The sequence below is a fragment of the Salvia splendens genome, chromosome 13 (genome assembly GCF_004379255.2).
Source record: "Salvia splendens isolate huo1 chromosome 13, SspV2, whole genome shotgun sequence".
Classification (NCBI taxonomy): domain Eukaryota; kingdom Viridiplantae; phylum Streptophyta; class Magnoliopsida; order Lamiales; family Lamiaceae; genus Salvia; species Salvia splendens.
In genome coordinates this window covers 30,859,200-30,886,979 of record NC_056044.1, presented here as the reverse complement: position 1 = coordinate 30,886,979, position 27,780 = coordinate 30,859,200, and the positions used below count along the sequence as shown (strand labels likewise).

At 38.8% G+C, this 27,780-nt stretch overlaps 4 protein-coding genes across 7 annotated transcripts; 2 read left to right on the top strand and 2 right to left on the bottom strand.

Annotated features, from left to right (window-relative positions):
- The first annotated feature begins 316 nt into the window (after nt 1-316).
- LOC121762713 (indole-3-glycerol phosphate synthase, chloroplastic-like) lies at nt 317-4,134 on the top strand. Its single transcript, XM_042158676.1, has 10 exons — nt 317-675; nt 1,317-1,577; nt 1,671-1,847; nt 2,328-2,402; nt 2,490-2,534; nt 2,626-2,790; nt 2,951-3,029; nt 3,173-3,255; nt 3,346-3,414; nt 3,860-4,134. The coding sequence occupies exons 1-10, from the start codon at nt 484-486 to the stop codon at nt 3,941-3,943; spliced, it is 1,230 nt and encodes a 409-aa protein (XP_042014610.1). The 5' UTR covers nt 317-483; the 3' UTR covers nt 3,944-4,134.
- A 276-nt stretch (nt 4,135-4,410) lies between these two features.
- Nucleotides 4,411-8,133, bottom strand: LOC121762168 (probable galactinol--sucrose galactosyltransferase 2). 2 transcript variants are annotated; one of them, XM_042157966.1, is made up of 13 exons: nt 7,996-8,133; nt 7,628-7,856; nt 7,274-7,536; nt 7,101-7,191; nt 6,967-7,015; nt 6,786-6,877; nt 6,590-6,697; nt 6,381-6,500; nt 5,753-6,305; nt 5,602-5,669; nt 5,171-5,520; nt 4,986-5,074; nt 4,411-4,879 (listed from the first exon to the last, which is right to left on the bottom strand). In XM_042157966.1, the coding sequence occupies exons 2-13, from the start codon at nt 7,804-7,806 to the stop codon at nt 4,610-4,612; spliced, it is 2,232 nt and encodes a 743-aa protein (XP_042013900.1). In that variant the 5' UTR covers nt 7,807-7,856; nt 7,996-8,133; the 3' UTR covers nt 4,411-4,609. The 2 variants fall into 2 exon arrangements, with proteins under 2 accessions (XP_042013900.1, XP_042013901.1); XM_042157967.1 differs by having other exon boundaries at nt 4,411-4,876.
- Nucleotides 8,134-17,955: 9,822 nt separating this feature from the next.
- On the top strand, nt 17,956-21,753 carry LOC121761796 (phosphomethylpyrimidine synthase, chloroplastic-like). 3 transcript variants are annotated; one of them, XR_006042100.1, is made up of 7 exons: nt 17,956-18,051; nt 18,769-19,095; nt 19,155-19,282; nt 19,504-20,330; nt 20,418-21,100; nt 21,192-21,306; nt 21,450-21,753. XR_006042100.1 is itself a non-coding variant. In XM_042157465.1 (6 exons), exons 2-5 carry the CDS (start codon nt 18,785-18,787, stop codon nt 21,096-21,098), a joined length of 1,947 nt encoding a protein of 648 aa, XP_042013399.1. In that variant the 5' UTR covers nt 17,956-18,051; nt 18,769-18,784; the 3' UTR covers nt 21,099-21,100; nt 21,192-21,389. The 3 variants fall into 3 exon arrangements, 2 of the variants coding, with proteins under 2 accessions (XP_042013399.1, XP_042013398.1); XM_042157465.1 differs by lacking the exon at nt 21,450-21,753 and having other exon boundaries at nt 21,192-21,389; XM_042157464.1 differs by lacking the exon at nt 21,450-21,753 and having other exon boundaries at nt 20,418-21,389.
- A 71-nt stretch (nt 21,754-21,824) lies between these two features.
- Nucleotides 21,825-25,924, bottom strand: LOC121761795 (probable galactinol--sucrose galactosyltransferase 2). Its single transcript, XM_042157463.1, has 14 exons — nt 25,464-25,924; nt 24,790-25,058; nt 24,586-24,676; nt 24,457-24,505; nt 24,284-24,375; nt 24,077-24,184; nt 23,879-23,998; nt 23,390-23,800; nt 23,159-23,300; nt 23,020-23,087; nt 22,806-22,940; nt 22,496-22,710; nt 22,310-22,398; nt 21,825-22,229 (listed from the first exon to the last, which is right to left on the bottom strand). Exons 1-14 carry the CDS (start codon nt 25,904-25,906, stop codon nt 21,954-21,956), a joined length of 2,508 nt encoding a protein of 835 aa, XP_042013397.1. The 5' UTR covers nt 25,907-25,924; the 3' UTR covers nt 21,825-21,953.
- Nucleotides 25,925-27,780: the final 1,856 nt, after the last annotated feature.

Genomic DNA, 27,780 nt, shown 5'->3' with positions numbered 1-27,780 from the left:
AACAGATAAATCGATCTTTAATGCTATGCCATTTATAAAAATAATAATATAGATTAATAATTTTAAGATAGTAGAACTAAAAAAAATTAAATTAATAGAATAAAAAAGCTAATCGACGTGGATCAAATACATATGAACAATATTCATATGATTAGACATGTAAATATTTTTCCATCACATTAACATTGAAGTCTTAAAGATTTTAATAAAACCAAAAAGTTTGCTTAAATGTTATTATTTGCCATAAAATTCGATTATTTTATATTTGGGACATTTTCATTTATTACAAATTGCATTAGAATTTAGTCCCCACATTTGTCACTAGTTAAAATTCCCAAGGCAAAAGATCCTTCACACCATTTCGCCAACCATAAAACATCCATTCACAACTGAAAATCTCCCCTAGAACTCGATTTTGCTTCAATTTTCTGATCGTAGATAGATATATACAGTACATCTCTCATTCACCTACAACATCCATCCATGGAGAGCTTGAATTTGATTTCCTTGAGAGCTACTTCGCCTACTCCAAGAGCAACGGCGGGCTTCTCTTTTCAGCAATCACTCAATCCCATTCCCAAAAATTCTTCGTTTTTCAGGCTTATGCTGCGGGCCCACAAGAATAATCAGTCATTTTTGGGGAAAATCTCCTTTCCCGCCATTAAATCACAACAGGTAAGCAGATTAACTTAACATTTTAGTTTGTGTGGAGGAGTGAGCCTTTATTTGGTGGATTTTCCTAAGTTTTGTTGTTTTGTAGTGTTTAATTTGTATAAAGCTGCAATCTTGCTGTTGAGATTTTACTAAGTTTTGATGTTTTATAATGTTTAATTTGTTTAAAGCTGCAATCTTGCTGATGGGATTTTACTAAGTTTTGATGTTTTATAATGTTTAATTTGTTTAAAGCTGCAATCTTGCTGATGGGATTAGGGGTTAAGTAATAGTGGCTATGCTGTTTGAATGTGGAAGATATAACAAGAGGTTTGAAAAATTGCAGATTAATCCCTTTTGCTTTTCTTAAATATCTAAGGGTTTTGAGCTTGATATGTGAAGCTATGTGGATTATAATGGGGTGCTTGATTGGTTCATGTTTTACTCGGCTAAGGGGCTTGCTTACTTTTGAAGATTAGCTTAGATAGATAAATATTGTACAAGGGTTAATCATGGTTTACTAAAACAGGTTGGAACTTTTTTATTTCTAGATTGAAAATTAGAGAAATAGTTGCAACTTTAAGTACTACTATATGAACATAATGAGATATGATAGGATTGTAGTTTTGTTGGATTAACTGAGTGTTTATCTCTCGTATATTTAGTTCGAGGTGAAAGATGGTTCATCAACTGCATCCGAAACTAGCGTTCCTGAAGTAGATGCTCTCAAAACAAAAGAGTGGGAAGTTGGGATGTACCAAGACGAAGTTGCTGCGAGTCAAGGTATTAAAATTAGGAGGCGGCCATCATCTGGACCTCCGCAACATTATGTTGGTCCTTTCGAGTTTCGCTTGCAGAATGAAGGCAACACTCCCCGAAATATTCTTGAAGAGATCATATGGAATAAGGACGTTGAAGTCACTCAGGTGTTTTTCTGATCTTTGCTAATTAGCTTTGTACAGTCGCTTCTATTTGTGTGATGTGAGTTATGTAAATGTGTTGTTGGATTTGAATGGTAGATGAAAGAGAAGAAGCCGTATGCGGCGCTGAAGAAACTGCTGGATAAAGCGCCACCAGCTAGAGATTTTATTGGAGCTCTGAAAGCGGCGAACTCAAGGACTGGTTTTCCTGGCTTAATTGCTGAAGTGAAGAAGGCTTCTCCGAGCAGAGGAGTTCTGAGAGAGAATTTCGATCCTGTAAGTCTGCATATTTATTGTTCATCATCCATTATGGGTGCTCTAAATTGTACTCCCTCCATCCCAAGGAAGATGACTCCTTCCTTGGGCGACACAGGATTTTATGCAACTTTATTTTGTGTGTTGAGTGGAGAGAGTAAAGTAAGAGAGATGGAATAAAGTAGAGATAAAATGTATTTCCAATTTTAGTAATGGGTCATATTGGTTGGGACAAACCAAAAAAGGAAAGTGAGTCATCTTTAGTGGGATGGAGGGAGTATTTGTTTTGTCAAGTATTGATAACATATCATATTTATACCCCCCATCCGACATTGTGAAATGGCGTAACAAATAATAACTTTTTAGGCTTTCTTTGCTTCTTATTTATTTGTTTCCCATATCAAAGAAGCATCCAAGAGACATCAGTTGAACCTCTTTCCCTATTAAAGGGAAATATAGCAAAATGGCAAACGTGTGAATCTTTTGGATGTCGCTTTACAGGTTCAGATTGCTAAAGCCTATGAAAAAGGTGGAGCTGCTTGTCTTAGTGTTCTGACTGATGCAAAGTACTTCCAAGTATGAGTTTATAACTTTTTACTTTTTCTCAACTTTGATACACCTTACATACGTGCTTGGCTAATTAGAGGGTTTTTTCACAAATAGGGAGGCTTTGAGAATTTAGAGGCCATTCGGAATTCTGGAGTACAGGTTTGTGATTCTTCTATCGGTATCTCAATATGTTTAGTTGAATGCTTCTTTTCTGTAACATGTTAACTGACTTCTGCAAACTCGAACCCAGTGTCCTCTGTTGTGTAAAGAATTTGTGATAGATGCATGGCAAATCTACTATGCTCGGGTAAAAGGTGCGGATGCAATTCTTCTGATTGCCGCAGTCTTGCCTGATCTGGATCTCAAGTACATGACTAAGATTTGCAAACTGTTTGGGATGACGGCATTGGTTGAGGTTTGGCCTTTTCATTTATTTCCACAAGCTATTTCATGTACTAAGATGCTTTTATGAATCACGAACTCTGATTTTATGATCTTCATTTAGGGCAATTTATTTATTCAGTAATTTGCTACTAATGTGTATTCGCTCACCCAGTCGATCTTTCAACTTCTAGGTACACGATGAGAGAGAGTTCGATCGTGTCTTAGCAATTGAGGGGATCGAACTTATTGGCATTAATAATCGTAACCTTGGTATATTTGCATCCTAATATACGAGTTTCAACTATCAACAGCAAAACTGTGCAAAGATACATATTTATAGTAGTATATCAGTAGCTTTCAGCTTTATTAGACTGTACATACATAATGAGACTGTTCATTATTTCGACATTTAGAAACATTTGAGCTTGACATCGCCAATACAAAAAAGCTTCTTGAAGGGGAGCGTGGACAGAAAATAATCGAGAAAGGAATTACGGTAAGCAGTCCTTCAAGTAGCTTACAAATCTTTCTATTCTCCTTTTTTTTTATGTTAGCTCATATCGATACTATTTAATGAAATTCTCAGGTTGTTGGAGAGTCTGGACTTTTCACACCTGCAGATATTGCTTATGTCCAAGAAGCCGGTGTTAAAGCAGTAAGTAGTAACGGCTATTCATCAATGCACGTATATTTAAATCTTGTTGTTTGGAAAATGAAAATACTCATTTATTCATCCTGTCATACTGAAATTACATTACATCTATGTTACCACCAAAAAACTGATAAAGTTCTATGGTTAATTATACTAATACAATTTATGTTACATTCACCGTTTTTCATTTTTCAGTCTCAGCTTTGACTTATTCTTTGTATGCGCTAAACTTTGAGAAATATCTTAATTGAGGCTACAAATAAACTATAATTGACAATGAGTAGGGAAGTGGCAAAACCAACTGCCACAAGATGGGAGTTGGAGTCTCTTCTGTGTCTTTATGGCCGCTCTTAAGCGCCAAAAGTTGTTGCTCAGCTCATTTTCAACCCTAGTAACCACTTTACATTGTGTATCTGAGCACTCGTGCGTCGTCTTGTTGTTTTAACAGGTGCTGGTGGGCGAGTCGCTTGTTAAGCAGGAAGATCCTACTGCTGGAATAGCTCAACTTTTTGGTAAAGATATTTCTCTGTGATGTTCATCGACATCCACTTTTTCTGCGTGGCATGGCGACTACTCTTAGCAGCGTTGTCTGATTATTTTCATCAAAACTGTAGTAAAAGATGGAACAGATAGTGGCAAGTTTGCTGCACAACAGTTCTGTAGTTGCATGGAACACATTTTTATCTATATTTGTTTAATAAGAGATTTCCCTTTTCTTGTCAATTCTTTTTTGGAAATTTTCTACTATATGTTTGCTGCTGTGTGTGTTTTACATATGCGATTTTTCATTTTTGCTTCAACATTATCATAGATAATATTAATATATATTGTATTTTGACAGAGACTCTGCATTAAGAAAATGATCATGATGAAATGAATTGGCCAAATCCAGTTCATATTTGATTTTGGGTTTAGACTTTACTAATACAAAATATATTGAGTTTCATAACTGAGTATATGGAGTACTTTTTCTTGATTTTGTGAATAGTAAGCATATAATAATAGATAAAATCCATCTTCCATTATTGAATCAACCACTAGCTTTACAAAAAAAAGAATGAAAGAAATAACAGAAAACAATGACAAAAAAAGATTGATATAAATTCCCTCTTCTTTTTGATCCTCATGATGAAAAATTTTGAATAATTTTCTTCTGTGAAAAATCCTACATCTTTGCTCTTGGAAAATCTGGAATAATTCAATATACAATCTCAATCTCTTTGAAGCTGCTGTCACTTTGAAGATCTACTGTGAGCAATCCACTGTCTGAACTGTATGTAAACTCCTCATCTTTCTTCTCCACCTTACAGAAACGCGGTTTCTTACTCGAATATGCTCCAAACAATCCTCTCCCTCTTGCCTTGATTGTCACAGTTTCACCAAATGTACAATCCTCGACTGCTCCACCAGAGTTGTACATGTTAATCAGACCAATAGGTGCAAATTGGATTTCCTCATTCAACATCTGCTGATCACATCACAAAAAGTAGTCCATGTTAGTCATCAAGAATGACTAACTACAACATGAAAAAAGAATCGATTTTTTATTTTATTTTTGCTAGAACTCTGCTTACTTTTATTGGAGAAATGGTGAAGATTTCACACTCTAACACTCCCAGTGACACTCTAACAGCTCTGTTTTTAGGCACTCTTGAAAGGGTTCCTGCAGCGTTCAAAAATGAAGAAGAAGTTACGATCAAGAATGAATTTTTATTGCATTTGTGTTTTGAGCTGTTTCTGTGATGAAGCTTTGCTAAACCTGAATTGAAGGCGTATACAGCACAGTCCTCAGTCCACGTTTCGCCTGCAATGTCTTCGAGGTATTCCACATCAAGGGGGCTAAAACGGCCTGAGATGGGGCCGGTGTTTTGAGTGGATTCGGGTGCTTGTTTCATAGGCCAAGTTCCAGCTCCTTGGCAGTTGAAGACTCCAACAACTCCAGTTATCTTGTTCAAGTTCCATATCTTGAGCAAGCTCTTTCCATCCATGACCGGATCAACAAACAGGCAGTCGCGTGTAGGCCTTCCAGCATATCTAGCCCTAAAGATGGATCCATCGTGCAGCACGAGTTTCTTGAGGATCTTGAAGTCGTGTTTTCCTGGCTTGTCGCTGCAAGAATGTAGTCAGTTGAGTTAATCACATTATTGAAAACAAATGTTTTAGTATGATTCGAGTGAAGAATGTTTGTACCTCACATACACTGGACAGCCTCCTATTGCTCTTGCTGCACCATGGAACTCTGCAGTGCTGTGATTGCTCTGCAGCATTTATAAATCTTTTAGCATCGGATCACATCAACCGTTGTATGAATCAAATGAACGAGCAAATTGAAGGTGCTTACATGGAACATGTCCCAATCTGGCACAACAACTTCACCTAGCAGAAGGCTGTTGAAAGATACAGATGCAATGTGCAGTGTCTGAAATGTGGGCTCATTTGGCATGAAATCCTCGGAGGCTCTAGCGGTTGCGCTCTTCTTTGAGCTGAAAATCGAATCTGAGTTGTGACACATGCAGCAGATCAAATTGTTGTCAGTGAAGTTCTTCTCAATGGACTCATCAAGAGCTTCATGATACTGTTTGGTGATGGAGACTCTGCCACCGTGTCCGGCTCCCAGAGTCTCGATCAGGTTCTGCACGTCGACCTTGACACCATCCACACCGCTGCTGGCAAGATAGCTGTGCATATCGTTGTAGAAATCGAAGGCCTTTTCAGGATCAACCACTCCAACTCCATACTTTTCCAGGCTGTCCATGGCTATGTCTGTGATGTTCCCGACGTTCCCTGGTGACTGCACCGGGTATTGCAGCTTCGGGTTGTACTTCTTGAGCGCCTCCGATGCAGGCTGCACTCCGCCCCAGTAGCCGGCTAGAGCGTGCCACATGTAGACATACCTGCAATATAAGTAAAAATTAGCCTTTTTTGATCAAATATGAAACTTGAGCCTTTTTTTAAATCAAGATTCTTACTTTAAGCCATAGTTCTCCTTGATTTGATGGATCAACTCTTTGAGATTTGTGGCTGAACCATCTGATTCTGAGATCTTGAACTTGCTATTTTCCTTGATATCAGTTAATCTGGTAGCAAATCTGTAACCAAAAACCATGAAAAAATGATGAATATAATGATCAAATGCGTTGAAAAAGATTGGTTCTTGCTAAATGATGCAAAGACCTACTGTGTTCCCTCAATTATAGGCTCTCCTTCCTTCTTGAATTCGTTCTCGGTTTCTTGCCACCCGTCGTCTATGATCAGATACTTCGGAGAAATGCCACCCTCTTTGAAGCTTCATGAATCAAGCATTTCATACAAATTCAGAAAAAAGATTCGATTTTTGCTTATTCGATAAAAGATTTTTCGGTTTTTTGCCATACCTTTGTAGACCATCTTTGATTCCATTTGGAGTAACATCAGTGTAGAACGCATCCCATGTGCACCATCCAAACCAGTCTATGTGAGCAGGAGACTGTTCAAAGCAAACAAACATATTCAAAATTCAAGAAAATTTCACACATTTAGTGTGTGTTTAGGTGATCATGGATCAACTATTGTTACCTTCTTGTTATCTAGGTGACTAAATGTGCCCTTATGCTTTGCCAATATCCTACACAAGAAAGAACAAATTCAAGAATCAAAATCTGATTACTGAGGCATAATGTTTCTTGATTCAACTATGTAACATAACATACTTGATTGAATCCTTGAGTAGCTCAAAAGGGTTGTCACCCGAATTGACAAAAACGCCTTCCAACGCTTGCGATGTTTGCACATTAGGATCACCTAAACACGAAACAGAACACCAGGTCAGTTTCAAGAAAAAAAGAGAGGCCTAAGCAGAGCTTCTGAGGTGAATTCAGCTTACCACTTTCACTGCAGAAGTGGAGCTCATTCGATTTAGTCCCTTGCAGCGTTGTCCTGAACGCTCCGTCCAGCACTGGCAGCACGAGCACGTAGAACTTATTCCCACTCGTTTCGCTCTCCTCCTGAAGCAAATCCAGAGCAGATTCCTCCTCAGCTTCCAACAGAAGCATCTGAGTCTCCATAGGGATCTCACTAGCTGACCTCCCAACACGCGGGATCATCCACCAGATCTTCGCGATGAAAAGGCACATGAATCTATAGTTTCTGTCAATGGTTTGTGAAGCAAAATGTTAGAACTGAAAATAACAGAAATAACAGAAAAAACAGAAATAACAGAAAATGTGAAATAACTCACTCAAGAGTTCCAAGATTGAAGACATGGTGCGAGCTCAGGCTAGGCGAAGTGGCGCCAACGAAGGCTGACCCCGAGCTCGATGGAGTGATGACAACGTTGTCTGGAACTCCGGTTAAGACAACCTTGCCACGAACCATTAGGCAGCCATTCTTGATCACTGGCACAGCTGTGATTGTCATTTTTTCCTTTGCTTTATTACAGTTTTCGGAGGCGTTTTTCGGGTTTTAAACTGCAAGAATTGAACCATAACCAGACATGAACTCATGGACCATGAATCAAAATCAAGAAAAGTGGCATTACAAGCATAACTTTAACTAGATTTCAAGATAAGCAAACTAGCAAAAGGGATAGATGATCAAGATTCTTACCAATGAAGCAATGTAGATAGATCAAGATCCTTGAAGAAAATGAAAAAACAAGAATGGGAGAGAAGGAGATGAAATCAAATGTGAGGATCTGTGATTAAAAAATTTGGGTTTAAATAGGTGAAATAGGAAAGGGGGCAGCAGCCCACAATAAGTGTTTATTTAAGATTAAAGATAGGTCAAAATATTGGTAGCTGAGAAAATTATTAAATTTAGGATGAGTACAAGTAATATTGACAAGGAGATGAGTCAGCAACGAGTATTGTTGACATTAATTATGTATGCAACTGTCCGCGGTTTTTGGAGGCAAGACAGCTTGAGAGTGTCTAGAAAAGGCACCAATAGTCGTGAGTCTGGGCGAACGCAGAAAAAAATATCAAAAATCTATTACTATATTTTTTTACTAGTAACATAAATAAATAAATAAATTGGATAATTAATATTATTATATTCATTCTATCCACGATATATTTATAATCGGATACAAATTTAGTAAAGAAGTTGGTCTCTTGTGCGTTTTAGTAATATTGTGTGGACCACATAAGATAATGCAATAATATCTAATTAATTCATATCCGATCCAATTAATATATAATCGATACAATTAAGTATTAACACCTTAAACACTTTCATATAGTTGTGGCACAATCAATACGCACACGATATAATAAACGTCCCAATATTAGTAGAATACAAATTTTGATTTTGTATACACTAAGATAGGCTCAATATATTATAAACGGTCTGGCATCAATATAAATAAAATTTGATATGAATTATTCAGTCCTAGATCAAATTAAAGAATATAATGAATCTCGATTGTGATACTAAAAGATTTTTTTCTTGTAATCGATCTATGATACGCCATGTGGTATCATGGCCATCTTAGGTCATTGAGAAATGAAATTATTGAAGTGACATGTAATGTTAGATGAATCTAACTAAATAATTCAATAAAATTTAAATGTAGTGGTGTGTGATGTTTTCAAATTTAAACTTAAATTCGTTGTATGACAATAAACAAAATGATTGACCATATGGAATCAACCTGATGCATGTGACCATTGTTTTTGTTTGTTTATTGGCTCTATTGTCCAAATATTATTTTTTTAGTAATAAAATAATTTATGTGGTCAGCAACCTGACCAGAATAATACTAGTAATTAATAAGTAGGGCTGGCTGTGGAGTCATTGGTATTTCCAGTTACATAGTTGATAACTTGATATGTGAAAAAATAATACTAGTAGTAAAACAATTGATAGAATTTAAATTTAAATTTAAAAGTTAATAGTTATGAAAACGATTTAATTTACTAACTAAAGCACTCAACAGACCATCACACGTTAAAGATTATGGTATATTAGTTGGCGAATAGCTATAAATGAGCTAAAACAGCTACAAAAGTGTGCATGTAATTAACAGCTTTACACTTTGAAAAAAATGCATATGTATCAATGAGGAAATGAACAATTATTCGAATAATGAGGCTAGGCTACATGTATGAGTAGAATCAATGACCGTTAATAATAATATAACTTCGCATTTTTTGTATTATATTATTCACAAATTGATAACATTAAGATTGGAATTTAGCTTGTTATTTTTTCTATCTCGATCAAATATTTTTTTGCAAATCAAATAAAAAAATGTACGGGCTGATGAAGTTGCTAATATGGTTAGATTCTCATCTAATTATATCTCATATTTAAATTGATTTAAATTAATCATATGCAACTCTAGTCTAAAATAGCAACTATAATCTATAATGTCGACAGATTTGGTTACCTCGAATATTATGTTAATATATGTACTTAGTAGAAATGGATTTGATTCCAGAGTATTAAAAAATGTTATTAACTTCAAATATCTGAACAAGTTGAATTCATAGTATTTTGTTGCCCAACTTTGACTACCCCACGTTTGAAAAAATTAAAATGTTTTGCAAGTTGTAATAGAAATAAACGTGTAGGATCCGTTTTTTGAGTCTACGATTCAGGTTCCATTTTATATTAAAATAATTATTAAGTTATTCAAGCTGTCGGCAATTACACTCTTCAGCTTTAGATTTTACTTACTTACATATTTAGGCACTTATTTATGTTAAAAATCATGTAAAAAATTCCCGAATTAAAATTTCGTGTAAAAATGGTATCATTGAGAATATATTTATGGAAAGATAATTTCTGGAATCGTTGGGATTCTAATTATATATAAAGAAGGATCTCAAATAATCGATCTTTCTTTTAATGGTTGAATTTCTCTTTGATTTATAATGTGATTTGATTTCATATTAAGTTAGAACTTAATAAATGTTTGATCATAATTTTATCAAGTATAAAAATCTAATTATTTTATACTTCCCATATCAAACTAAATGATATGTTTGTGTTGGAGAATCAATGCAATCGGATGAACTAAGAACAAGAAACGCGAAAGAAGTATTTACACGAATATGGAGAGACAAACTGGATCTTGTATATTGATGGAATTCTGAGATTACAACATATACAATCAAGAGAGTTAAACTCTTATATCAACTCTAAAACAGCTCAAAACTAACTAATCTAACCAACCAAGAAAGCTAAAGAAAAAGAGTACAAAAACGGTTGGAACAAGTCTTCCAACGGCTAGTTTTCAACAGACTTCAGTCTGCAGTGTTGGGCTCCGAAAATGGGCTTTGACCTTGGGCCTGAATGTTAATTCACCAACAACAAATCTCCACCTTGAATTCACCATTCAGCCTTCATTCAGCAGCTCCAAGATCAGGAACAATGACCATGTTTAACAGCCTTAAACAATAGTCAAATTTGCCTTTGTCCAAAGGCTTGGTAAGCATGTCTGATGGGTTGTGGGCCGTGTCAACCTTCTCCAACTTCACTTGCCCACTCTCCACCTCATCTCTAATAAAGTGTAACCTCACATCTATATGCTTGCATCTCTCATGGAACATCTGATGTTTTGCAAGACATATGGCCCCATTATTATCACAGTTCACTGTGATAGTTTGCTGCATTATGCCAAAATCAGTGGCTAACCCCTTCAACCATTTACTCTCCTTCACAGCCGAAGTTAAGGCTAAATACTCAGCCTCAGTGGTAGACAAAGCAACCACATCTTGCAAACCTGACTTCCAGCAGATAGCAGAGCCATACAATGTGAAGACATAACCTGTTTGGCTCCTCCTTGTGTCCAGATTGGTGGCATAATCCTAATCACAGAAACCAACTAAGGCATCTCCTTTCCTGTCTGGTCTATGCTCATATAGAATCCCCAGATTCCCAGCTCCACTCAAATATCTCAGTGTCCACTTCAAAGCATTCCAATGCTCCCTTCCATGATCTGTCATGTACCTACTAGTTGCACTGATAGCATGGGCCAGATCTGGTCTAGTACAAATCATCATGTACATAATGCTTCCTACAATGTTGGAGGATGGGATCAGGCTCATTTCTAACCTCTCTTCTTCTGACTTTGGCTTTTGATCACAAGACAGTCTGAAATGCTTAGCTAGAGGAGTTCCAGTGGGCTTCATGTTGCTGACATTGAATTTCTTCAAAATTCTATGGACATAATCAGACTGAAATAACCATAGTTTTTCATTCTTCTTGTCCCTGATGATCTCCATCCCCAATATCCTTCTAGCCTCTCCCAAATCCTTCATTTCAAAATCAGATTTCAATAAATCCTTCACTTTCTTGATCTCACCCAAGTCAGGTCCAGCCACCAACATATCATCAACGTACAGCAGCAAATAAACATCAGGTGAACCTTCTTTTCTCCTGACATACACACAATTGTCATATTGTGATCTCACAAAATCATGCTTGCTCATGCTTTCACCAAATTTCTTATACCATTGCCTAGAGCTTTGTCTCAAGCCATATATAGATTTCTTGAGCAAGCACACTTTGTTTTCTGAACCAGGGACCTCAAAACCCATAGGCTGAGCCATATAAATTGTCTCCTCAAGCTCACCATTTAGAAAAGCGGTTTTGACATCAAGTTGCTCCAGATACCACCCTCTCTGTGCAACCAAGGCCAGCAGCATTCTTATTGATGTGTGCTTCACAACTGGAGAGAATATTTCATTAAAGTCCACTCCCTCCTCCTGTGTGAAACCTCGAGCAACTAATCGAGCCTTAAATCTGATCTGCTCTTGGACAGCAGACTCAATTTTCTTCTTGAAAACCCATTTGCAGCTTATGACTCTCCTCATCATCACCTTGTCTCCATGTTCCATTTCTGATAAGGGAATCAAACTCCTCTTTCATTGCCTTAATCCACTGCTCCTTTTCTGGTCCATTTACAGCCTCTGAGTATGTTGCTGGTTCAGAATATTCAACATGCTCAGCCACATTTAAAGCAAAAGATAGCATCTCATAATCTGCATACCTAGCAGGCATTCTTCTCTGAGTTATTCTTGCTCTATCCCTGGCAAGCAGGTAATCACTAGGATCATCACCCTGTTGTTCTCTCTGGCCACTAACTGATTCATCAGTAGCCTCATCTTCCTCCAGAGCAGGCACACCAAGCTCCACCTCAAAACCATCACTCATTGATTTACTTGGTTGTGTGGAGCTACTGTCATTTTTTACACAGGGCATCTGCTCCTCAAGAAATACAACATCTCTGCTCACCACCACCTTGTGATTCCCAGGCTCCAAACACCATAGCCTATAGCCTTTCACACCTTTTTGGTATCCAAGCATCACACATCTCAATGCTCTTGGATCCAACTTGCTTTCTCTAGTGTGAGCAAAGGCTCTGCAACCAAAAGGTCTAAGGCTGGAATAATCAGCCTTGCCTCCATACCACCTTTCATCAGGTATATCACCTCCAATACTTGATGATGGGCACTTGTTAAGGAGATAAGCAGCTGTGGATACTGCCTCCCCCCAGAACTTCTTCTCCAAACCTGATGAGAGCAACATACATCTTACTCTCTCAAGCAATGTCCTGTTGAGCCTCTCAGCAATGTCATTCTGTTGTGGATTGTCTGGTACTGTTTTATGTCTTTTCATTCCCCTTTCTTTACAGAAAATATCGAACTCTTTAGACATATACTCCAACCCATTATCTGTCCTCAAACACTTGAGTGAACAGCCTTTCTCAGTCTCAACTTCTTTGCACCAATTTTTGAAAACCAGGAAAGCATCTGATTTTTCTTTCAGCACATAGACCCACACCTTCCTTGAGTAATCATCTATTATAGACATGTAATACCTTCCCCCCTCCCAAGGAAGGAACTGGTGCAGGTCCCCATAAGTCAGAATGAGCATAGTCCAATGGAGAAGTAGAGTGGTGTTTTCCTGTAGGAAATGGTAGCTTCTTTGCCTTTCCTCTTATGCATTCCTCACATAAGTCAAGCTTCTGATCAATATCACCACTTATCAGTCCCTTCTTCATGAGTTGCTTGAGACCACCTTCAGCAAGATGTCCCATTCTCAAATGCCATAGCCTCAAATCTGGAGCCGCAGCCAGATTTGACTCTCCTATAATCACAGTAGCATCAAGATAGTACAGACTCCTCACCCTCTTAGCCATCATTTTCACCTCTGAGCCCTTGTGGACAATCATCTCCCCCCCTGATGAGGTAAAAGAATATCCCTTCAGCTCCAAAGTACCAAGAGAGATCAAATTCCTCTTTACCTGAGGAACATATCTAACATCAGTGAGCAGCTTTACTGATCCATCTGACATTCTCAATTTGATGCTGCCTATCCCTTTGATGTGGCATATTTGATCATTGCCGAGCAGCACAGTCCCTGAAGTCTGCTTCATGTCCTGAAACCATTCTAGATGTGGACTCATGTGGAAGGAGCACCCAGAATCCATGATCCAAGAACAAGAATCTGATGTATCAACAACATTCAATGCCTCTGGTGTCTGATCCTCATCGTTCGAGACCATATTTGAGCTGGCTCCTTTTTCCATAGCCATCTTCTTCTTCCAAGCATGGCAGTCTCTCTTAATATGTCCAGGCTTTTTGCACCAGAAACAAGATCGAGTCTCTTTGGCCCCATTTGGTGTTGTCTTCTTATCCTCAGCTTTCTTCTTGAAGGCATTCTTTCCAAATTTCTTGATGTGCAAAGATTCTGATATGATCTCAGGCCTTTGTAGAGATCCCTTCTGCAACTCCTTTGACATGAGAGCTGCAGTCACCTCAGAGAGCGATATTTGCTTATCTCTTCCATACAAAATTGCGTCCCTCATCTGATCAAACGAGGGAGGCAGAGCATTAAGAACAAGAATCGCCTTGTCCTCATCAGAAATCTTGAAATCAACTGCTTCAAGATCGTCTATGGTTTTGTTGAAATCTTCCATTTGTTCCATGATCGGTTTATCTTCAACAAAACTATAGGAATACAACCGGCGCTTCATATATAGCCGATTAGCCAGAGATTTCGCCAAGTACACCTCGTCCAACTTAGCAAGAATCTCCACAGTCGTCTTCTCATTTTGAACTTCCCTCAAAACCTTATCACCAAGGCAGAGAACGACGGCACTGTGAGCCTTTTGAACCATCTCCTCGTGTTTCGCCTGCGCCTTTTCATCAAGCGCTTCTTTCCCCTTCGTCTTCGCATCAACCGGATTGAGAGCAGCTGCGAGCCCTTGTTGGATGAGAAGTGCCTTCATCTTCATCTTCCACAATCCGTAATCGTTCTTGCCATTAAACTTTTCAGCTTCGAACCTCGACGCCATAGCAACTCCGATTCAATGATTCCTCTGATCCTCTTCCCACAGACGGCGCCAATTGTTGGAGAATCAATGCAATCGGATGAACTAAGAACAAGAAACGCGAAAGAAGTATTTACACGAATATGGAGAGACAAACTGGATCTTGTATATTGATGGAATTCTGAGATTACAACATATACAATCAAGAGAGTTAAACTCTTATATCAACTCTAAAACAGCTCAAAACTAACTAATCTAACCAACCAAGAAAGCTAAAGAAAAAGAGTACAAAAACGGTTGGAACAAGTCTTCCAACGGCTAGTTTTCAACAGACTTCAGTCTGCAGTGTTGGGCTCCGAAAATGGGCTTTGACCTTGGGCCTGAATGTTAATTCACCAACAACAGTTTGAGAATATAATTTTAAAAATAGATACTCCTATATCATATTTGCATGAGAACAAAATGACAAAGCTTATGTTATTTGTTGGCTAAAGACTAAAGTGGACTTGTAAGGAAAATCGGCTAATTGGGTCCACCAATATTGGACCAATTGAACTAGAAGTACAAGCTACCTAATTATTGAGTTGGGCCTAAAATATTTATTATAGAAGCCCATTTGTTTTTAGATATTTTAGTTTATTCATAATTAGGGGTTTTTTGAATGGTTGTTCTCCTTCCACGTGTCACCTTCAGAAATTTCCCGACAAAGTTTGGGTAGCAGACAGATAGTAAATAGTGATTCATTGTAGCCTTTAAAATAATACTCCCCCGTTCCGCGGTAATCGAGTCATTTCATTTTCTATCCTCGTTTTAGAAAAATGATAATAAATAATTAAAAATAAAAATAAGGTAAAGTAAGTGGCAAAATAAGGTAAATAAGAGTCTTATTTACATTATTCTCTCTATTACTTTACATTTTCTCCACTTTAACTATTTATTATCATTTTTTAAAATTAGTGCAGAAAGTAAAATGACTCAACTACCACAGAAAGAAGGGAGTACTTTGTATGTATATTTAACATTTTTAATATGAGATGATTCACTATATATTTAATTTAATGTATTTTTTTATTTCTAAATCATTTTTTACTAAAGGCAGTCTTTCAATTGAAAAATGGGTACTATAATACTCTTTTGATTTAATTGGTATACTTTATAATTGAAGTGCGTTAGTGCGTTTTGTTAAATGTTAACCCATTAATATTTTGGCAAAATCGAAATCTGAAAGAGACAAAACTTGAGGGAGTAATTTATGAACAAAGAAATACTTAGAGGGTGTAACTGCAATTAATCTTTTTCCCTTTTGTCGCTATGGGGGACATATTTCATTACAACCAAAAAGGTTACTAACTATAAGAGCATCAGCAATGGCGCGGAATTCCCCGCAGAATTCCTAAAAACACCTCCTGCCATGTCATACGAATTTCCTACTGCACTGCCACGTCATAAGGATTTCTCACTGCACAGTGGCGGACATTCCCAAAGACTTCCCGAAAGACTTCCCACAATTAAAAAAAATCACAAATTCACAAATTAAACAATTTCCGGAATTAAACAATTTATGGAATTAAAATTTCGACACAAATTGGGAAAAAAATTCCATTAAATAAAAAAAAGAAAAGTACATTTCACCAAATTAAAAAAATATTTCAATAATTAAAAACTACATCAACGACGACTCCTCCGCTGCCATACTTATTCAATAATATCGTTCTGAAACCGAACATGGGCTTGTCTTTGGCGAATGTCGGCAAATGCACGGACTCGATCGACATCGTCATGGGGTATCCCCATGCGTACATTGCTAGTGGCCACGCCGTGGCTTGGACCCGCAACACCAGCATCATCATTGGTCCAATCAGTCAGTGTTGGACCTTCATCTTCGACAATCATGTTGTGCATGATAATACATGCGTACATGATGTCGGTGATGATGTCAACATACCACAGCCGTGTTGGACCCTTCACTGTTGCTCATCGAGCCAAGAGCACACAAAATGCCCGCTCCACATCTTTGCGCGCTGCCTCCTGGCGACCCGCAAAATATATTTTCTTTTCATCTGCTGGGCATCTGATCGTCTTCACAAAGACGGGCCACATAGGGTATATCCCATAAGCCAAATAATAGCTCATACTGTGATGGTTGTCGTTGGCGACGAAGTTGACGGTTGGACCAACACCCATGCACTGCTCGTTGAAAAGGAGCGACGACTGGAGGACGTTGATGTCGTTGTTAGACACGGCTACTCCAAAATAGGTATGTCAAATCCACAGCCGGTAGTCAGCTACCGCTTCAAGGATCATCGGGGGATTCTTGACCTTGAAACCAGTAGTGTACATCCCTTTCCAGGTAGCGGAGTAGTTCTTCCATTCCTAGTGCATACAATCTATGCTGCCTAACATCCCCGAAAACCCGTGCTGATTCCCGTGCATATCCAGCAGAGCCTGACAATCTTCGGGGGTAGGCCTCCGAATATACCTATCCCCGAATATCTCCCTAACGCCTTGACAAAAATACTTCAGCCAATCGCGGGCAGTCGTCTCGCCGATGTGGAGGTACTCGTCGAACATGTAGGCCGCGCCTCCGTATGCCAGCTGCCTGATTACGACAGTGCACTTCTGAATCGGCGTGTGGCCGGGTTTACCAGCTGCATCCTCCCGCACCCTGAAATACCCGTATCGACGCTCCAAAGTGCCCATGATACGCAGAAAGAGCGGACGATGCATCCTAAACCGTCGTCGGAACAGGTTTTTCCCCAAACCGTGGATCCGGCGCAAAGTAATCCTCATACAACCGAGCGTGGGCAGCGAGGTGGTCCCGGGGTATTATAGTTCGACGATTGATAGGTCGAGGTACCGCTGGTGCCAAGGCCGCTTGTTCCTCCCTCTCCGCTAATTCCCGCACACGTGCATGCATTAGACGCATCATGTGTTCATAATACCCACCACTACCACTACCACTACCACTACCACTACCGGCCATTTCGGATATATAAAAAAAATGTAGAGAGAGATACTCGTTAATACAAGTGGTGCGAATGAAATGAAGTTCAACGAACGTATTTATAGAAATTAAAAAAAAAACATTTCATGCAATAAACGGGAATTCCGCGCGGACGTCCGTGGGAGTCAACGCAATGGCGGACGTCCGCGAGGCGTCGCGACGGAATTCCGCGTAAACGCCGCGGAACTGCAGTGTCCTCGGCAGAATTCCGTATCCGTGCATACCATGCACAATGGCGGACGTCCGCCGCAGAATTCCGGCACGCCATTGCTGATGCTCTTATAATTGTAACACGCCCACAAAATTCTAATCAGCCTTTCATTTTTCTCTCTTTCACTCACAAAATATCTCTTCAGATAAGATTTCATCAGTTGAGGTACAGCCTTTTTCTTCTTTATTTTATTTTATGATTTTGATCATCATTTGCATGCTCACTGTTTGAGGAAATTCAGGTTTTGGGAGACTCCATTTTTTTAATTTCATGAAAAATCATATGTTGTAGTATGTTTGTGAGGAAATGTGTATGCTTTGGTTTATGTTTTGAGTGTTTTGTATCGCATGGTTCAAGTTCACAAATTTGATAATAGTTTATTCACATAATCTTTGTGTGATTGTGCTTGATGGAAATAGTTTTCTTGTGTAATTACTTTTCATATTGATGGAGACTTCAAATTCTAATGGTTGGATTGATTGCCAATTTTATTTGTTTAATTTTGAGTGCCATCTGATTTACACAACTTTGTATAGAATGTTGTGATGATGATGATTACACTGCATTGTTTGATAGGTTCAATCTATGAATAAGAGCTTTTACTTCTACAAGGAGTATTGTTTTCTTGAAAACTTCTTTAGTTCATATATTAACCTCAAGATCACATTTTTGTTTAATTAATTTTGAGAAAAGTATAAAAGCATCTAATTTTTCTAAAGTAGTGGAGTACCTTGTTTTGCTTGTATTTTTGTTTTTACGATTGACAAGATGACCTTTTCCGTCTTCATTGATGCCTGCCTATCTTCCAATTTAGTGTTTTTGTCCATGTATTTGTGATTTAATGTGTTGCTAAATTGAAATGTATTCATATCCTTTTATTAGGATTGGTATAGCAGAGATGGCATCTATGCAAACTAGCTTGGCATCAGCTGTATGCAACAACAGAAACGGCTCAACTTCGTCGAAGTTCCTCAACAGCTCATTCCTGCACGGAACGAACATTAATGGACAGGTCGCAAGCATAAGAAGAAAGGAAGTCTCCCCTGCTTTCTTTTCAGGCCCCAAAGCTACGCTTACTTTTGATCCCTCGACTACCAACCAAGAAAAGGTTCAGACGCGTAGTAGGCACACACTTAATCCGAATGCCCCTGACTTCCTACCACTTCCGTCGTTTGAGGAATGCTTCCCCAAAAGCACCAAAGAATACACGTGCGTGGCTTTTCTATATCTTGATATTGGTCATATATGCTTAGCTGCTGTTGTTTCAGGGAAGTCATCCACGAGCAGTCGGGGACTGTGCTGCACGTTCCATTTAGGCGCGTCCACCTTTCAGGCGATGAACCCCATTTCGACACCTATGACACCAGCGGTCCACAGAACATAATCCCGCGAATTGGTATATTCTTATCCGCATTCTTTATTCGTTGTTGTTGTTGTTGTTTCTCTTCTGATGTATTTTGTTGGTGAATGTTGAAGTTATTAGTATTCTTATCTACATTAAGATTTCATATAGTAGGCTCTAAATTGGCAGTCCAAATTTATTTCAAATAGTATGTTATAAATTCCAGATAATGATTTGTTCATATATATCTCATTTGGTTCATATGCACTCAACAGGGCTCCCGAAGGCGAGGAAGGAGTGGATCGACCGAAGAGAAAAGCTAGGGGCACCGCGGTATACACAGATGTACTATGCTAAGCAGGGAATCATAACTGAAGAAATGGTGTTCTGTGCTGCTCGTGAAAGGCTCGACCCAGAGTTTGTCCGATCCGAGGTTGCACGTGGCCGTGCAATCATCCCCTCGAACAAGAAGCACCTCGAGTTGGAGCCTATGATAGTGGGGCGCAACTTCTTGGTGAAGGTGAATGCAAACATCGGAAACTCTGCTGTTGTGAGCTCGATCGAGGAAGAAGTCCACAAGCTTCAGTGGGCGACAATGTGGGGAGCTGACACGATCATGGACCTCTCAACGGGGCGCCACATACACGAGACCCGTGAGTGGATCCTGCGCAACTCTGCTGTGCCCGTTGGCACTGTGCCTATCTACCAAGCGCTGGAGAAGGTGGACGGGATCGCTGAGAATCTCACTTGGGAAGTCTTCAGGGAGACGTTGATCGAGCAGGCTGAGCAGGGTGTGGATTACTTCACCATCCATGCTGGCGTCCTGCTCCGATACATCCCATTGACAGCTAAGCGGATGACGGGCATTGTCTCTCGTGGCGGATCCATCCACGCCAAGTGGTGCCTGGCTTATCACAGGGAGAACTTTGCATATGAACACTGGGATGATATACTAGACATCTGTAACCAGTACGACATCGCCTTGTCGATTGGTGATGGATTGAGGCCCGGATCAATTTACGACGCCAATGATTCTGCTCAGTTTGCCGAGCTCTTGACTCAAGGCGAATTGACTCGTAGAGCTTGGGAGAAGGATGTGCAGGTAGGTATTTCATCTAATGTTTTTAGCTTCTTAGAACTCTATATATCGAAGCACTATCGTTTACCAAGTCGAGGCCATTGCTTTTAGGTGATGAATGAAGGTCCGGGACACATTCCGATGCACAAGATCCCGGAGAATATGCAGAAGCAGTTGGAATGGTGTAATGAAGCACCATTCTACACTCTTGGCCCTTTGACAACTGATATCGCTCCTGGTTACGATCACATCACCTCAGCCATTGGAGCCGCCAACATTGGAGCCCTTGGTACCGCGCTCCTCTGCTACGTGACACCAAAAGAGCATCTCGGATTGCCAAATCGCGACGATGTAAAAGCTGGAGTCATAGCGTACAAAATAGCTGCACACGCTGCTGATCTGGCGAAGCAGCACCCTCACGCTCAAGCTTGGGACGATGCGCTGAGCAAGGCAAGGTTTGAGTTCCGGTGGATGGATCAGTTTGCTCTGTCGTTGGACCCGACCACTGCCTTGTCATTCCATGACGAAACACTGCCTTCTGATGGTGCCAAAGTGGCACACTTCTGCTCAATGTGCGGGCCTAAGTTCTGCTCGATGAAGATCACCGAGGATGTCAGGAAATACACAGAGGAGCACGGATATGGGGACGCAGAGGAGGCCGTCCTGCACGGTATGGAAGCCATGAGTGCCGAGTTCTTAGCTGCCAAGAAAACCGTGAGTGGAGAGCAACACGGTGAGGTTGGAGGTGAAATTTACTTGCAGGTGGAGTATGTAAAATCTAAGACAGTTTAAAGGTAACAGAAATGTGCTCTCTCTTGATAGACAAACTAGTCTTTTGGGATGAGTTTTCTCGTTTGGTTAGTCAAGTGTCATGTATCTTACCAGGAACGAAGATTGATGTAATAAACGAGCCAGGATCTAGAGCCGGATTGTGGAGCTATGTTGCATTGTTTAGCTAAGTCAAGAATGATGTGGTTTGAGAAACCTCTTGATGCATTAGGTAAGTAAACAAGTAGCTTGTGCCATGAACTGTGTTGAAGAACTGTAGAGTAATAAAGAGTGGCTCTTTCTTTTGATGTTAAATATCTTTTTAGTCCATTGAATGATGAGAAAATGCACCGGGGGTGTCTGTGTCGGCCCCAGTTGCGGCTGTTGAGGCCGGGGCTGGGACCCGATCAGGCTGAGAAAGTCCCTTTGAACCTGAACAGGATAATGCCTGCGTAGGGAGTGTGCCTTTTTTGTGTTTGTGTGGTTGCACAGGAATGAAGATCGACTGCCCAGGTTCGGACCACACGCCTCTCCCACCGGATTCTTGTAGCGTGTCTCGTGTTTGAACGATCATCGGTCGACCCAATTAAGTAATCTACTAAGTTAATATAAATACACGGGTTGAACGATCATTTATAATAAGTGCAAGATTTATTATTGCAGATACAATTTTGAATTACTTCTACTCCCTTCGTCGACGAAAAATAGTCACAGGTTTTAATTTGTGATTTCGATGTGAGACCATTGTACTGAACATATAAAAATGTTGAACAAGATTGCATAATACAATTGCAAAATCAAACATCAAGGTCAACTTCAATATACATTCTCTTGCAACATGCTATTGCAAAACTTATTTTGCCAAAAAAATCTCCAAAACTAATAGTAAATATTCATGTTCTTGATTTTGCATTCACCTTCAAGTTTAACTACCAGCAATCCGTTATCTGGATCATATTCGAAGTCCACCTTCTCCCCATCGACTGTGCAATGGGTTGGTTTCTCGTTGGAGTACGCAGCAAAACGGCCACACCCGCGTGCTTCTATCCTTATGGAGGGTTCTTCGTGGCTGAAACTCAAGCCCTCCGTTGCACCTCCAGAGTTGAACATATCGATCAATCCAATTGGGGCAAAATCGAGCGTGTCGTTCACGGGCTGTTCATATAAATGTTGCATAGTAAGCACCAACAAAACTACATCTAAATTTTCTTGAGAAAGTGAGCTTGTTTACTTACATGTATAGGTGAGATTGTGAATACTTCACATTCAAGAGTGGATAGTGTCACTTGCTGACTTGCTTCTTGTGGCAGTCGAGACATCGATCCTATTTCGTGATATCGTGTTAGCACACGTCGTTTAAACAAGGAGATGTGCATTTTCACAAGGCTAAATAGCAACGAGCAAGAAATTTGAAGGTTTACCAGAGTGGAAAGCATAGACAGCACAATCCCCGTTCCATCTCTCACCAGCAATTTCTTCGAGAAACTCAAGATCTCGGGGGCTTACACTACCTGACAAGGATATAGGCTTAGGATCTTGTTGCTCCCCGTCTCTCAACGGCCAACATCCGGCTCCTTGGCAGTTGAAGACGCCAACTACTCCGGTTAACTTGTTCAAATTCCAAATCTTCAATAAGCTGGAAAAAAGGTGTATGTAGTTGAATTAGCCTATAGATCTCATTACAAATACAAATGAACACAATCAGTATTGAATGAGTTTGAGTAATTCCACCTTTTGCCATCCATTACTGTGTCTACGAATAAGCAATCACGGGTAGGTCGCCCAGCGTATCTACCCCTCAGTATCGAGCCATCGGGCAATACCAACTTCTTGAGTAGTTTGAAGTCGTGCGTTCCCGGTTTGTCACTGTAGCATTATTTCCCCCTCTGTTAAGGCTCCGAGCATCACATTAAACTCGTACAAAGTATTTACTAACGAAGCTCACCTCACGTACACCGGACATCCACCCACTGCCCTTGCTGCACCGTGGAATTCTGCTGTGTAGTGATGGCTCTGAAATAGGATTGACGCGTAAATCACAACGTACTAAACCAAATTCGAAACGGCTACCAATAAAAGGGTACCTGAAACATGTCCCAATCGGGCACCATGATCTCCCCGAGCAGAAGGCTGTTGAAAGCCACAGAAGCAACGTGCAACGTTTGAAATGTAGGTTCTCGTGGCATGAAATCCTCCGATGCTCGTACAGTAGCACTTCTCTTTGAGCTGCAGAGCCATTGCCAATCAGAAACAACCACAAAACGCGAAAACAGATGAGAAGCGCGACTCATGGGAGTCCAGCCGAGTTCTTGTACCTGTAAATGGAATCAGAGTTGAGACTCATACAGCATATCAGGTTATTCTCTTGGAAATTTTTAGCAACGGATTCCTCGAGTGCCATTTGGTATTTTCTCGTGAGGGAGACTCGACCACCATGCCCCGCCCCCATCGTCTCTATCAGATTCTGGATATCTACTTTTACGCCATCGACACCACAACTGGAAAGATAGCTATGCAGATCATTATAGAAATCATAGACTTTCTCAGGATCAATGAGGCCAACTCCATATTTCTCTAAATAATCCATTGCTATATCGCGTGTGTTTCCAACATTGCTGGGAGACTGGATGGGGTACATGAGCTTCGGGTTGTACTTCTTCATTTTCTCAGAAGACGGGAGAAGCCCTCCCCAGTAACCTACCAACGCATGCCAAACATACACGTGTCTGCACCATAAGGGCGGTAATTAGATTTTGTTAACGTTTGAGCTTAAAAACAAGGTGACTAGATGTAGAAAAGCATACTTCAAGCCGTGATTTTCTTTAATGAACTTGACAAAGTCGTGCAGATCGTGGCATGACATATCTGCGCCCGACTCCATAAACTTGGAGCTTTCCTTGAGACCGGCTAATCTAATGGCGAATCTGTCACATTTAGCCATAATTAGAAACTTCTCAAAGCTAACAAAACATGAGATTGTTCCAAAAACATGAATCACTTACTGTGTTCCTTCAGCACAAGGCTCTCCTTCCTTTAGGAACTCGTCTAACGTATCTTGCCATCCGTCGTCTATGATTATAAATTTAGGCGGGCAACCTCCTTCGAGTAAGCTGACCAGAAACATAACTGTTACCTCTGTTTCTTCTTACAATAAATAGGCCAAGGAAACAAACATCCTGAGGTGATATCAATGGAGCGTATCTGTATACCTTTCAAGACCTTCTCTAATCCCACGCGGAGTAACATCTTTATAAAAAGCATCCCAAGTACACCAACCAAACCAATCTAAATGTGTGGGTTTCTGTGAATCAAATCATATCAGATGAAACTAATGCTCCTCAAGAATCATATATAAAGGTGATTCGGGTGGATTTATTCGTACCTTTTTGTGTTCTATACAAGTGAAGGTACCTTTATGACTCTCAAGAATCCTGCATTACAAATTAAAACACTTATCTTATCGAGCGATTCTCAAACGACACTATCATAAACCAAAGTGAACTAACTTTACCTTAAAGAATCGCGCATGAGCTCAAATGGGTTGCACCCCGACTTTACAAAGACAGCCTCTGAAACATGAGTGGTCTGTACATGAGCATCTCCTGCAAGAAACCAAATTGACAGATTACAACGACGTATACTAAAACAAGCATACATCAGAGAAGAGGAAAAATGCTGGTAGCTAACTAGCTAACTAACTAACTAACTAACTAACCACTTTCAACACAAAACTCGAGCTCATTAGCCGAGTTGCCTTGCAATGTTGCTCTAAATTGCATTTCTAAAACAGGCAAAAACAACACATAGGAAGTGTTGTTATCAGGTGACTGTACCAAACTACTATCATCATCTTGAACTGCAGACTCTTCCCTCACTTCCAACAACAACATCTGTGTTTCCATTCGAATATCACTAGCCGAACTCCCAAACCGAGGTATCATCCACCAAATCTTGTGCCTGAAGAGGCACATAAACCTACATTCTCTGCAAAACTCACCACCTATCAGAAAATACTCAAAAACCAATATCATACACCCAATTCCACATTTCTACTAAAATTAGTCTCTGGTAAATTTCTCTTCATAATAAGATGAATCTCATTTTCTATTAACCATACTTTACCACTTTTTCACTATATTTCTTTTACTTTACTAATTCTACATTAAAACTCGTCTGCACACTACCAAATTTATTTTACTTGAAAGGAGAGATTTACTGATAAAAGGACATCAAATTATGAAGCAAGAACAACATAAAATCCTCCTCAACATACAATACTAACCTCAGAAAATTTATCACAATGCAAATAACTCAGCAAAAACACACTCTTTCCCAGTTATATGGACCAAATTCAGATACAAGAAACCTTTTTCTCAAAAAAAAACTTACCGAAGAACACCAAGACTAAAAACATGTCTCGAGCTAGGTTCACTCGAGCTAGCACCAATAAAAGCAGCAGAAGAAGTAGACAACCCATCAATCACAGGATAAACGGCGACGTTTTGAGGGACACCCTCCAACACCACCTTCCCATTCACCAATAGGGAACCGTCTTCAACGCAAATCGGCGCCGCAGCCACCGTCATTGCAGCCTCCGCCTTCAAAGCAACCCCAGCAAAAGTCTTGCAACGAGAGCTGCTTCTGTCTGAAATTCTAGTATGGTATGATGAAAAGATTGAGTCTCTGCGAGAATTGGGTGTGATGTAATGAGCAAAATTAGGAGTGATGCGAGGAAAATGGGAGGAATTTGTAGGCAACCTCTTGAGGAAAATTCTAGAATTTCTGCTGCTATATATAGCGGCAGTGGCGCTGAATGCTGTGGAAATTGACATCGGTGGGAGATGGAACTATTCTAGAGTGTGTTGAACAGTTCATTGAATGTGAAACTTAAACCGAAGCGGTTAAATTTCTTTTTATGCAAAGTAACAAACAAAATTATGGTTATACATATATTTTTTAGGAAAGTTTAGAGGTTTAAGAATTTTAGAAAAAAATAGTCTTATTCTTGTTAATCAATATTTTACTGTGATATTAGTAGTTGATATGAAATGGACACTATATTCCTACTATTGGTGAAGTACATGAACTTATTAAACTATAAATATTGACATGAAAGTTTTTCTTTTCACTTATGAATTTTTCAGTAAAACTTGTAAGTATTATGTTTTTAGATTATTTTTAGAAATGTATTGATAATCATGATATAAGTATAAATATTAGTAGAATGGTCCAAAAATAATCTTGCTTAATATTTTCTAATTAATGCAAAATGAAAAATGCAAAAGTTATGTTACTCCGTCCGTCCTGAAATAGGAGTCCTATTTAGTGGAATATGAGTCCACTTATATATATTATTTTTATAATAAAATGTGAGTAGAATAAATTGATGGAATATGAGGACTACTTACTATGATGGTAAACGCAGTGACGGATCCAGGATTTTCGATGTGGAGGTACGAAAATAATTACAACGACGTATTCGAATAAGCCTTTTTTGTTCTCTTTGTATTTTTTTCTGAATTAGAATCTTTATCTTTTATATTTCATTAAACCCTTCATTGTAAATAAAAATAAATTATTTTCCTAGTGTTATTACTTAGATGATTTCTACTATTTAAAAAGGAGGTTCTTTATATTATGAATAATTTAGTTTATGTTATCTTTATTTTATTTGAAATGAATGTGCTTAAATTTTTATGTATTATGGGAAATCTATTTCAACTATGTTAGATTGTGTTATCTTTCAAAAGAATCGTCTTTAAGTTCCGACCAGTTTACTTTAAAAGTCCAATATTCTTAAACAATTAATTCAAATTGAATTCATCCATTATGAATGATAGATTCCATAATTAGATTTTAATTTGTTTTTTCTTAATATTTCGTTTTAAAAGTATGAAAAAACATATAAACTTTACTATTTATTAAATAATAGCTATATAAATATCTGTTAAAAACAAAAGTAATGAAACAAAATATAAATGAAAACAAAATTAAAGAAATTATACTTATTAATAATTTAGCTATATGAATATTTATCAATGAAAACAAATTCAAACCGAAATGGCAAATAAAATCAGTGTATGAATGAAAACAAACATAAATTTAAAAGGACAAGTCAAGTTATGTATCAATGAAAACAAATTTATAAAAAAATAGAGTATATAATAAAAATATAATTGAATTGAAAAGGATAAATGGATATCAATGAAACATCGTGATGGGTCAATGAATTACAAAAGTTAGAAGACATAATATTAAAAATTGTTATCACATGGAATCAAACCTGGACTGTGGCTGATGAAAACAATCTTTTAACCGCTGGGCTACTGACGTCAAATGTTACCTTGTACACTAATACTACATTTAAACAAAATATTTTGGGTTGTCCCAGTGTGCATCCATCACTAGGTAAACGTGAAATTGGATTCTATTGTGAGAACATGACTCTTATTGTGGGACGAAGAAAGTACTACTATTGTGGGACGAAGAAAGTACTACTATTATACTACTAGCTTAGCTTTGATTTGATGCATTTAGAAATGAGCCGTATGCAACAAGGATAATAAATAAATAAAATAGAAATTATATGAAGGATGTGGATGATTCTGGTCATGTGGATAATATTTGCATTAACTATTCAGGGAGTTTACGATATTCCATTATTAAACTTTAATTCAGTGGTAAGATCATGAGATTCTGAGGTGGC